Source organism: Heteronotia binoei, chromosome 18 (genome assembly GCF_032191835.1).
Source record: "Heteronotia binoei isolate CCM8104 ecotype False Entrance Well chromosome 18, APGP_CSIRO_Hbin_v1, whole genome shotgun sequence".
Lineage (NCBI taxonomy): Eukaryota > Metazoa > Chordata > Lepidosauria > Squamata > Gekkonidae > Heteronotia > Heteronotia binoei.
In genome coordinates this window covers 21,469,286-21,481,406 of record NC_083240.1, presented here as the reverse complement: position 1 = coordinate 21,481,406, position 12,121 = coordinate 21,469,286, and the positions used below count along the sequence as shown (strand labels likewise).

The following is a 12,121-nucleotide window of genomic DNA, read 5'->3' as shown; positions in this document are numbered from 1 at the left end:
GATCACACTGCAAGGAAAATGGAGTTTTGTATGTTTGTTTTCCAGCAATAGTATCAATGCCACAGAATACAGCTGCTGATACTAGACCCTCCACATTGGAAGCACTTCCTCCAGCTGAATCTGGCATGCTCTCCTGGAAGGCTCAGCCTCTTCCTCCCTCCTCCCAGTGTGCTGGTCAAAGGCAGAGACCTGATCCTGCCATGCTTCCCTACAGGATCTTCAAGATCATGGCATGGAGCTAGGATACTTTCCATGACCACTTTATAGTGCCATCCAAAAGAGAGGGAGTCCCTTCTAAGTCACAGGTAGATTCAGGTGTGGTAGCTGTGTTGGTTTGAAGCAGCAGAACAAAGTTCAAGTCCCGTGGCACCTCTAAGACCGACAAAGTTTAATTCTGAGTGTAAACTTTTGTGTGCAAGCACATTTCCTTGAATCCATTAAAAAGGAAGTTGCTGGTCCATAGCTCTCCATGTATGTACAGACTGGCAACGTCCATTTCAAGGTATCTGCAGAAGTGAACGTGCACAGGAGAGCTTGCACCTTGAATAAAACTTCATTGGTCTTTAAAGGTGACACTGGACTCCAACTTCCCCCACCCCTCGAAGTCAAAGGGTTTAAATAGGGTTTCAAACACGCTCCCCATTCAACTTGGGCATTCTAGGGCAGCCAGAAGCCACAAAAAATGATGCAGAAAATGTCTCAGGGGCCGAGGAGATGAGACTTAGGCAGACTCTTGAATCTGAACCAGGAATGACAGAAGCCAAGATGGAGAGCCAGCCAGGCAGCCTGCCAAGGCTGTGTACACTCAGGCCCAGAAAGGAGGTACAGCCTTGGAACCTGCAGAGGGCGAGCAGCCCAGCACCTCTAGATTGCCCAGACCTGGCTTTCAACCTGGGAGCTTCACCTTCTGTGCTTGCTTGGAGTCAAGAGAGCAGGGCATTTGGCCAGCCGTGCTTCAGGCTTCCAGCAGACTTCTGCAATCCCAAGCTAGAGAACACAACTTCAGAAACCAGGAGCCCAAACTCACGGCCTCAACCTGGCTCCACTGCAGCCCCGTGCCTCCTGCCCCTCCACCTCTATTGCTTGCAATCCAGGAGTTTTCAGGATGGGGTTATCATGATCCACAGGGGGCTAGCTGTTTGCAAAAGATCTCCCGGCCCGTTCGGCAGGGATCAGGCACAAGTAGAGAAGAGCCCGGGTGCCACCCAAGCTGCTGAGCCTGCACATTCAGTGGCATTCTTGAGTCATAACTAATGCTTCCGGTCAAAGCCCTGTGCAATTAAACAAATTATGAGCAGAGCCATCACTTTCCCAATGGCAGCTGCGGGGGGTGGGGGTGAGGCACAGGAGAAGCCAAGCCCAACAAGCTGCCCATTGTTCCTTTCTGCCTTCCGTCTCCCTCCCCTCCCTTCCCCGCCACCACCACACAGAGACCAGATACTGCTTTCATTTCACACACAAACACACCCCTGCGACAGCAGAGACCAAAAGTTTAATAGGAAAGGTCCAGGCACAGCCTTGGAAAATGCAAAGTCATAAAAACACATGAAGCTGCTTTTGACAGAGTCAGCCCATTGAACATCCGAACCAGTCTTCTCAACTATAACTGGCAGTCGCTCTCCAAAGACTCCAGTCAAAGTCCTTCATGTCATCTGTTAGGCCCCAATTATGTCCTTGGTGGGTATCTTTTTTAGGTGCTCTTGAAGTTGTTTCATGCACAGGGAGGCTATTGGTCTACCAACCTAGCACTGGCTCTTTGGCAGGTCTTTTTTTGTAGCAGGAACTCCTTTGCATATTAGGCCACCCCCCCTCCGATGTAACCAGTCCTCCAAGAGCTTACAGGGCCTATGGTAAGCTCCAGGAAGATTGGCTACATCAGGGGTGTGTGGCCTAATATGCACAGAAGTTCCTGCTACAAAAAAAGCCCTGCTCTTTGGGATTTCATCACCTCTTACTGGATCTTTTTAACCGGCAAGGAGAGCAAAGCGCGTGAGCTAGCACGTCACGATCAGGCGGCTTTTCGAGCGGTGGCTGCTGCTTTTCTCTATCGGATTTTAAAGTGGCGGCTGCTGCTTTTCTCTATCTGCACATTCGTGCTCCAAATTCGCTTCTTTCATCTTCCCTGCACACTACTTCCCATTACTGGCAAGCATGAACCAGCAAGGATTGAACCTGGGACCTTCTGCATGCAAAGCAGCTGCACTGCCATTGAGCCACGGTCCCTCCCCAGAAAGGAGAGGACATCTCCACACAGGCACAGAGAACCTGTCTCTCTCTGCCCTCTATGACCACAGCTGGAATTTGCTCCAGCCAGCCTGAGCCCCAGCATCCGTTGCTGTAAAACAGACTTGCAGTGGGCAAGTCATGGAGATATAGAAGAACATCCAAAGAGCCCTGCTGGATCTGACTAGTGGTCCATCTAGTCAAGCATCCCGTCTCAAACAGTATCTGATGAAGTGTGCATGCCCACGAAAGCTTATATGCAGCGTTAAACTTTGCTGGTCTTAAAGGTACCACTGGATGCAAACGTTGTTCTAGTAGCCAACCAGTTTTTACTGCTGGGTCAGTAAAACAGGACACAGAGGCCAAGGCCCTTCCCTGATGTTGCTGCCTCCTGGCCCTGGCATTCAGAGGTTGACTGCCTTGGATCCCAGTGGATCCTCTGGCAGAGAGTCCCTCTCAGCAAAGTAGGAGATGATCTCTCTTAGTGGTGGACTGAGATTTCCAATGATGCCCTCTACTGGTCCTTGGATCAGCCATTCAGATCAGTGGGGGGGGGGGGGGCGGAGAACTGGGACCCACTAACCACCAAGCCCACAAGTGTCAGCTCTAAGACCTCTTTATGTGTTAGCAGGGCTTTTTTGTACATTAGGCCACACCCCCTGATACCAAGCCAGCCAGAACTGCGTTCCTGTGTGTTCCTGCTCAAAAAAAGCCCTGCGTGTTACCAAGCCCTGACCGGCATGGTCCAGGCTAGCCCAATCTCATCAGATCTTGGAAGCTTAGCAGGGTCAGTCCTGGTTAATATCTGCCCCTCCTAGTCTCCATCCCCCAATCTCCAGGAATTTCCTCAGAGTTGGCAACCCTAGACCAACCTCCCACTTAAGCTGTGGTGTGACAGGCTGTCTTTCAAAGAGGTTCTTCTTCCTGCGCTGATCTCCTCACATCAAGGATCCACTAGCAACCTTCTCAGAAATGGCAGGCCTTCCCTGGAAGGCTGTTTGATTCCCAGAGGAAACCCAAGGCAGGCTAGGCCCAGCCTTTCCAGAGTCCCCACTGCATCCCCCCCCCCCCTTATAACAAAATTCCAAGCAAATTTGAAAAGGCCCGCTCAGGCAAAACACGGCAGAGGGCTTCTGAGAGGAGCTCAGAGAAAATGGAGGACATCTCACAAGTCCAGGCCTTACCTCTTTCTTGAGGACTTCGCTCTCCACATGGCGGAGGTTGTTTTTTGCCTGCACATAGATCTCTGCCGTGTGCTGCAGTTCAGGAGGGTTTGGAGCTGGGTAACCAGGAGGAGGAGGAGGCACCTTGGAGTTGGGGGGTGGAGGAGGCGCTGGGAAGTTTGGAGGCGGTGGGGGGGAGGTGTCGTCTCCTTTCTTGCTGTGCCCCGGTGCTAGGTCTGGATTGAGCATGTCCATGTAGGTCTGCATGTCTGTGATGGTCGTCTCCGGAACCCCTGCAGCAAGGGAGAAACAGAACAGGACTGGTTCACATGAGTGTGGAAGTCTCTGGATTGTTCAAATCACGATGGCTGGCAACTCCCGCTGGGCAGCATCTACACATCACTGGAAATCACGCTTACACAGAGCTGGAGATAGCCGCTATCAGCATGGCATAGTGGTTAGAGTGTCTGGATCTGGGAGATCCACGTTCGAATCCCCACCCTGCCATGGCAGCTCGCTTGACTGACTTTGGGGCAGTCACACACTCTCAGCCTAACCTACCTCACAGGGTTGTTGTGAGGGGAAAAAGGAGGAGAGAATGAAGTAAGCTGCTTTGTGTCCCCCTTGGAGAGAAAGATGGAGTATAAATGAAGTAAATCCATGAATATAGCAACCATTTGCAATGGGATTATCCCATGTGGACAAGCCAATCCAGTTGCAAATCGTTTCTGTAACACTCTATAAAAACAGGATTCTGAAACCTAAAGCTTTGAAGCCATATGGAGCTAAATACAGAACTAAATAAGTCCCTGAAGCAGAAATGCAATCTTTAAGTTTAGATATATTGGAAAGAGTCAGTGAGATGCTGGAATAACCAAATAGATGAAGGGCAGGGCTTTTTTTTAGCAGGAGCGCACAGGAATGCAGTTCTGGCTGGCTTGACATCAGGGAGTGTGGCCTAATATGCAAATGAGTTCCTGCTGGGCTTTTTTTACAAAAAAAAGCCCTGGTGAAAGGAATGGCAAGTAAAGATGTTTATGGGACTAAAGGATTTCTTAAGAGATGGTTTACGGAAGGAGGAATGACAGAGGCGAATAGTTGCCAGATGCAAGCCATGCACAGATTTATGTCAGCACATTAAAACAATTAGGAGGCCTCATTTGTGCTAATTCCTAATAAAGGACTTGCAAAAAAACCCAGTGTTTGGGCTGTGGCAACTTTACGGCTCAATCAACATATCTGTTACCAGCAGTGTTAGGCTGCATACGTTCAGTTCTCCAGATGGAATTCCTTAGCACTGTTCTTATCATTGTTCCTTTGCTCTCCATTTCAACGTAGTTCGGCTCTTTAATTATAAAAGACTGCAGACCCCTGCTGTGGCATAACAATAGTGCAGTATCTAATGATGTGCAGGTCATACAGCTGCTGTGTTGACTGACTCCCTTGCAAAGCACAGCATTTGAGGTTGTTATGGCTTTCCCCACAAATCAAGTGACAAATGCGTGTGTGAACTGGACCTAGGAATATATCAGTATGTGGAACTGAGGCAGGGAAGAGCTTGCAAAATGGTACAGGGTAGGCTGCTTCCACACAGAGATTTTGCAACGGTTTGGCTTTTCAGCTGGAGTGGGGTTTCTGGAGCATCCACCCAATGTCAGCCTCTAATTTTCTGCTTTTGGGCACTTCCCTCCACTTTGCTGGGATCTTTCCCAAACCTGATGCGGTACAATCGCGAATGTATTTAACTTTAAGCACAGAGTCATAACTCTACCTCACTTTCAGTCTTCAGGAGGCAGGTGAATATAGTTGTATTAAGGACCGTATTTTACTAATTTAGTTTTTATGCACTGGCCGTCCTAATAGGAGATTTTAAATTGCACTCTTATGTGTTTTTTAAAAAATAATAATTGCTTGATTTATATTGTAAGATGCCTTGAGTTCCACAAGGCAGAAATGGAGCTGATAAACATTTCAAATAAATAAATAATAACTCTCCTGTTTATATGTCACAAGGAACTCTGGGATGTGTAGTTCTGTGTGATGGCTACTGCTCTCAGACATGGAAAGAGCTCACCCTAAGAACACCATCCTTCAAAGAGGATTCCTTGGTAATAAATCTGCTGGATGTAGTTCCAGTCTGCTTATTCATGAAATAAATGAACTGCTCCACTGCAAAGCTCCCTGAGCAGTTTACTTACATGGACAAATAGAACAGAGTTCACTCAAGGATACTCCTGGGCAGGGCTTTTTTTGAACAGGAACACACAGGAATGCAGTTCTGGCTGGCTTGGCGTCAGGGGTGTGGCCTATTATGCAAATAAATTCCTGCTGGGCTTCTTCTACCAAAAAAGAGCTGTGTGAAACAATGGTGCTGTTAAGAAGTGTGCCTAAATATGCATGTGTTCCTGCTGAGCTTTTTCCTACGAAAAAAGGTGGTGTTGCTGGGGGTGTGTCCTAATATGCAAATGAGCTGCCCCTGGGGTTGTTATTCCCCACAACTAGAAATCAATGGGCTTGGAAAGGTGTTGCTTTGATTTAGGATTGCATATCAGGCGTACCTCAAAGAGACAAAAGCTTGGGATCTAGCTAGTATACAGACTTCTAAAGCCTTCCAAAAACAGGATTCATTATACTTGTTGCAAGTGTGTGTGGGGGTCACCTTTTTAAAGAAATCCTGATGATACATGTTCAAACATAGCGTAAAAACTTTATTTCAATTTACAGAAGTCTTCTCCGGGTTTGATAGGTTGCTGCCTTTTTTATTTTTTATTTTTAAAAATCCATGCTTCTGCTTTTGTGCTATTAGGGTACCAATACTGGGCAAAAGCCCTGTGTACAAATAAACAGAGAGGCCGTTCATAAAATGGCAAAAATAAATTAATGCAAGAAACAACTACTGTGATATGCTGGCTAACAATATTTAATAAAATCATTTTAAAACCGTTGCAAATATCTTTTTGTACTTCACATTATACTATAACAGAGATCCATTCTCACATTTCAATATTACAAGAAAATAAATTAATGCCACCACACGGTGGTGCTCTTCCCTTGTGCAGACCAGCACAGTCTCTGCTCCCTGCTCTCCTCCTTCCAAAGAGACTAGGAGGAAAAAATGAGAAAAGACTGGTCCCATCCTGTATTGCCCCATCCACAGTGGGAACAGGGGGAGGGCTTCTAGTGTCCTGGCCTCACTGGTGGACCTCCTGATGGCACTTGCTTTTTTTGACCACTGTGTGACACAGAGTGTTGGACTGGATGGGCCATTGGCCTGATCCAACATGGCTTCTCTTATGTTCACCCTGGATGGCCCAGGCTAACTCAATCTCATCAGATCTCAGAAGCTAAGCAGGGTCACCCCTGGCTGTACTTGGATGGGAGGCCACCAAAGAAATCCAGGATCACTGTGCAGAGGCAGGCAATGGCAAACCACCACTGTTCATCTCTTGGCTTGAAAACCCTGCTGTGACTTGGCAGCGCTTTCTACATGCACACAGACACCCCTTCTGCCCCAAGAAGGCTTACGGGTGCCTTGGCTGTTCCTCTTCTCCCCCGTGCTGGATTGGCTGGAGTTGCAGGAGTCGTAGTTGGAGAGGGTGCTGCTGGGGGAGCCGATGTCAAAGTGAGGCTGCGGAGCGGACATGGTCGTGTTGGGAGACGACATGCCGGAGTCGGGCTGCTTGAATTCCAGGTCGGCAGAGGGGTCTCGGGAGAGGACTCGGTGCTCCACACTCTGCAAGACACAATTAGAAACTGGCGGTCACAACTGCAGAATCAGGGACTGACTGTAATGGCCACTGGCGATATGCAGTAGATGCTATCATAAAAACATCAAAAGGGGCCTGCTGGATCAGACCAGTGGTCCACACACACAAACACACACTCTTCACGATCTTAGATGGCACCACTGATTCTGATATGCAATTTAACTTGAACCCACAATGTTTCTAGCCCCTAAGAAAATAACTTCAGATGACTCAACCACACACTACAGGGGAACACTAAGCCAAACCAAAATAATCAGCCAATCAGAGCCTTCTAAGAACATAAGAGAAGCCATGTTGGATCAGGCCAACGGCCCATCAAGTCCAACACTCTGTGTCACACAGTGGCAAAAAATTTTATATACACACATACACTGTGGCTAATAGCCACTGATGGACCTGTGCTCCATATTTTTATCTAAACCCTTCTTGAAGGTGGCTATACTTGTGGCCGCCACCACCTCCTGTGGCAGTGAATTCCACATGTTAATCACCCTTTGGGTATATTTACATGTTAATCACCCTTTGGGTATATATATCCTTTCTGTATATTTAAGAAATTTTAAGCCACCGCTCCAGAGTTCTGCTTTGTTGCAGACACTTCACTTATTTAAGAACATACATTTGAACTAATGGAAAACAACCAGACTCATCCACCAAGCCCCCCTCAAAGAAGTACAAGAGCCGCATCTCCACACACACATAAAAGACCAATATCATCCAGTCTCTGCCCACTACACTTGATGTCCTGGAAGAAGGGGAGGAAAGACCACATTGATGCTGGGTGGTGGGAGAGGTACCCTTCCTAATCCTAACAGATCCCACATCAGTGATGCACAGCATAAGATGATCTTACACATATGCACAAAATGAACAGCAAAGTGCTGTCCCACAGAGCTCACAATCTCAATTCATGCTGTAGTGGGTTTAGAGTGTCATATTAGGGTCTGCAAAATAGTAGTGTCTAGTAGCACCTTTAAAACTTAAAAATGTTGTTGTGGCATAAGCTTTTAAGAAACACTGGTCTCTTTATCAGATGCAGTCTGACAAAGAGAGCTGTGTTTCTCAAAAGCTTATGCTACAACAAAATGTGTTAGTCTTAAAGGTGCTACTGGACTCTACTGTTTTGCAGTAATAGTCTAACACAACCATCTCCTCTAGATTAGGATCTGTGAGCCCAAGGTTCCGATCTCCTCCTCTGCCATAGAATCTCACTGGGCCAGTCACATGCTCCCAGCTCTGAGCCAGTGACATAGTTTCAGCCTAGCCAACCTCACAAGGTTGTTGTGAAACTAAAACAGAAGAGGCGAGAATGATGCTGTAAGCCGCTTTGGGTCCCCCCCACTGGGAAGAAAAGTTGGCCAAAAATATCTGAAGAAACTGATATGCTGAGAGAGTGAAGAGAGGGAAGAGAAAGAAGGGAGTGAAGAGAGGGAAGGGAAAGAAGGGATCAATATGCACAAATGTAACCATGTGTATTTATATGTCATTTTGTAGGAGGGGTTAAAGCAAAAGTATTATGGAGGAGACAGTTCTCATGTGTACGTCCTTCTGGGAATGAATTCCAGGGTTAGAAGGCAACAAGGGAGGGGAGCAGTGTTCCCTCTAAGCCAACTCAGTTTTTTAGCCTCCAGCTCACACATTTTTGTCTTAGCCCAGGGGAAATGGCCCCCGAGCCAACTAATTTATGCAGTAGTTCACAACTTTAATGCCATTAGCTCACAAAGTAGAACTTTTGCTTACAAGACTCCACAGCTTAGACTGAGGGAGTATTGGAGGGGAGAGACAGGGGCAGCGCATCTGCTTGGCATCTGGGTCTTAGGTTCAATTTCTGGCATCCCCAGTTAAAGATCAGACAGCAGGTGATATGAAAGACTTCTCCCTGAGACCCTGGAGAGCTGATACCAGTCTGAGCAGACAGCATTGACTTTGATGGACCAGTGGTCTGATTCTGTATTAGGTAGACACAGATATTCATGTCTCAGCCCTCCTCCCAGTACACCTTTCTGTACATTTTCTTCCCACCTCCTCCAAGACATGCCTGCTATTCTATGTCACCTACCGTAGTCCCCAGAAACTCCCCAAGCCTCTCTGTTTCTAACAGGCAAATGGAGACCTCAGCAGCCACTCCCCCTCTCTAGCTCTCCCCCTCCCCCAGGAAAACCTGACTTACATTGCCCATGGTCCCAGAAAAGCTGGCGGGCTCCTTTCCCCCTCCTTCCCCAGCTTGGATGATGGAGGACCAACCTTCTTCACGCCGGAGGACAGCATAAGACAACAGCACTGGATAGGCCCTTAGGGGAATGAGCAAAAGCAGGAACCCTGCCCCTCTGCGAGCCGTGCCTTGAATCCTCTCCGTGGCTGCCCCGGGTAACAGGCCAGCTGTCGAGCTCCCACTGGCCTCCTGGGGCCGCCTAAGTAATATTTTTGCCTCTAAATTGGGAACCGAGGGAGTTGACATTTATTAGGATGAAGGTGAAGGAAGGCAGGAGACTGGGGTTAGGAAGGGGCATCGCGGCATGGCACCTGAGCCCCTCCCCATCTGGCACACCTGTAAGCAAGGAGCAGCAGTTTGTATCCACTAGTGGCACATACGCACATGCAAAGATTCCCCAAGTACGAGCAGCAGAACAAGAAACTCTGACTAGCTGGGAGCTGGGTTTTGTAGGACTGGTGAGAGTGAGTTGGCTCCCAATGCTGTAGAACAGGGGTCCTCAACATGGTGCCTTGTGGGTACCGTGGCACCTGCCAACAGCTTTCCTGGTGCCCACCTTTCCTGGTGCCCACCAGGTGTTTTTAGAAAGCGGGCAGCACTGTCGGAGAGCTGATTGACTGGTCGGGTTTTTTAAAAAAACCATTGCTTTCTTTAGTGTGTGACTCACGGCAAGGTGCAGCAGCCATTTCGTAGCTGGCTCTGCCTTCCAGGGCAGCCATTTCGTAGCTGGCTCCGCCTCCTGTGGCAGCCATTTTGATAGAATTCCAAAGGTGCCTGCAAGCTCAAAAAGGTTGGGGACCCCTGCTGTAGAAGAATGCACCAGGACTGAAGGCTGATTCACACATGCTTGCCTGCTCCTTCACTGCAGAAACATCAAGCGCTGGCTAGCATGTGTGAACGCGCAGTCCTGGATCAGTCACCACATTTCCTCCTCCCTTGAAATACACTTTGCTCTCAGAGCAACCAGTTCACACACTCCACTGTAAGTCATCCAGAAGTCTACCGCATGGTCCTTGGGTTACACTTTCCTGCCCTGGATGCAACAACGGCTCTAATGCACCACCCTCCTCCTGGACATATTAAAATGTCCTCTAGTTCTTCCACCTTAACAGTCACATACGGCCCTCCCTCCAATGCAACCTCCCCCCCTTTGTCCCTTTGTTACCCGCACCATGTTCTCCACTGTGCGCAGGTACTTGGCACAATGGGAGTGCCCATTGTAGTCAGCAAGGTCAGCAGCAGTGTAGCCATCTTGGTCCCGGATGCCCAGGTTCACACCGTTCACCACGAGAATTTGACAGCACTGAAGGAAGACAAGGAGGAGAACCATGACAAGGGGGAGCCAGGGCAGCCTCTTGGTGCTCAGCTGAGATATTCTTAGACCCAACTAATCAATCAAACCAATTGGGGAGGGGCTGTGGTGCAGTGGTACAGCATCTGCTTGGCATGCAGGGGGTCCCAGGTTCAATCCCTGGCATCTCTAGGTGAAAGCAGCAGATCATAGGTGATGTGAAAGACCTCACAGCCTGAGACTCTGGAGAGCTGTTGCTGCTGGTCCAAGTAGTCAACACTGACTTTGATGGACCAAGGGTCTGATTCAGTAGAAGGCAGCTTTATGTGTTCATCTAACCCAATATTGGATTACTGACCAGGCTCTGTAGACACCTGTGCCATTGGGCTGAAAACCAACCATGGGGTTTTCAAGACAAAATGAGCAGAAGTGAGCTGCCGCTGCCTTCCTCCGCATAGCAACTCCAGGCTTCCTTGGTGGTCTCCCATCCAAGTCCTGACCATGGCTGGGCCCTGTTTAGCTTCCCAGATCTAACAGGCACTTTGGCCAAACTAGGCTACAGGGACATGAGAGTGTTGGAAAAGGCAACGTCTGGTGTACAAAGAAGATGAGAAGATGACCCTGCAGGACAGCACCTTCCTTCTGTTCAGTGTCATTCCTAGTTCGTCTCCAGATGGCTACTCTCAGGGCAACTTCCCCCTTCTTCTCGGATGTGCTACATTTAATTTTAACCACTCTCTCAGCTAGTGATGTATTTAGGCACCTATCTCTGTCTCTCCTCTTTCCTATTAAGTATGTTAATGCCTAAATAAACCTTCCTCTACTCTTTAATCAGGTTGTGCACCGCTGCTGTGTTAATTACTCTGCCAACAGTGAGGTCCCTCTTTCTGCTCCCCAAACCCCGCCCTCTCCAGGCTCCACCCCCAAATCCCCAGGAATTTCCCAAGCAGGAGTTCTCAACCCCAGCAGGCCTTCTGGCCCAGTCATCTGCCCCTGAAGGCATTCCCCACCAACTGACCTCTAGCGTTACAACGGCCTCAGAGAGGAAACTCGCCAAGCCGGCCACTTGTGCACTCACCTCCAACTCTCCATTTTCTGCTGCGTCGTGCAAAGGGGTCCCACCCCAGTTGTCCGTGGAGATCTCCCCACCATGCAAGAGCAGCCAGCTGAGCACTTTGGCGTGTCCTCGACTGGCAGCAAAATGCATGGCGGTGGCTCCGTCATCATCCTGCTCCGAGAGGCTGATATCGGTGAAGCTCATCTGTGGACGAGAGAGAGAGAGAGAAAGAGGGAGAAATGCAGCTCAGCAAAGCAGGGGTTAAAGGCGCATGGGGCGACCGATGCTGTCGAGCAAAGCAGGTCCAGCCCCAGAAGCCATCTGGCAGGAAGACCAGCTGGGATCCGTCTCTCAAGTGGGTCCAAAGCAAAATTAATTGCTTATTTGCAAAATTAATTTCAATTGAGG

At 48.7% G+C, this 12,121-nt stretch overlaps 1 protein-coding gene across 1 annotated transcript in view; it reads right to left on the bottom strand.

The window, feature by feature from the left end:
- LOC132586716 (espin-like) overlaps window positions 1-12,121 on the bottom strand; it is a 124,118-nt gene that overhangs the window by 49,285 nt on the left and 62,712 nt on the right. The window contains 4 exon segments of the mRNA XM_060258787.1: window positions 3,408-3,679; window positions 6,912-7,119; window positions 10,537-10,668; window positions 11,735-11,917. Coding sequence (XP_060114770.1) covers window positions 3,408-3,679; window positions 6,912-7,119; window positions 10,537-10,668; window positions 11,735-11,917 — 795 coding nt within the window.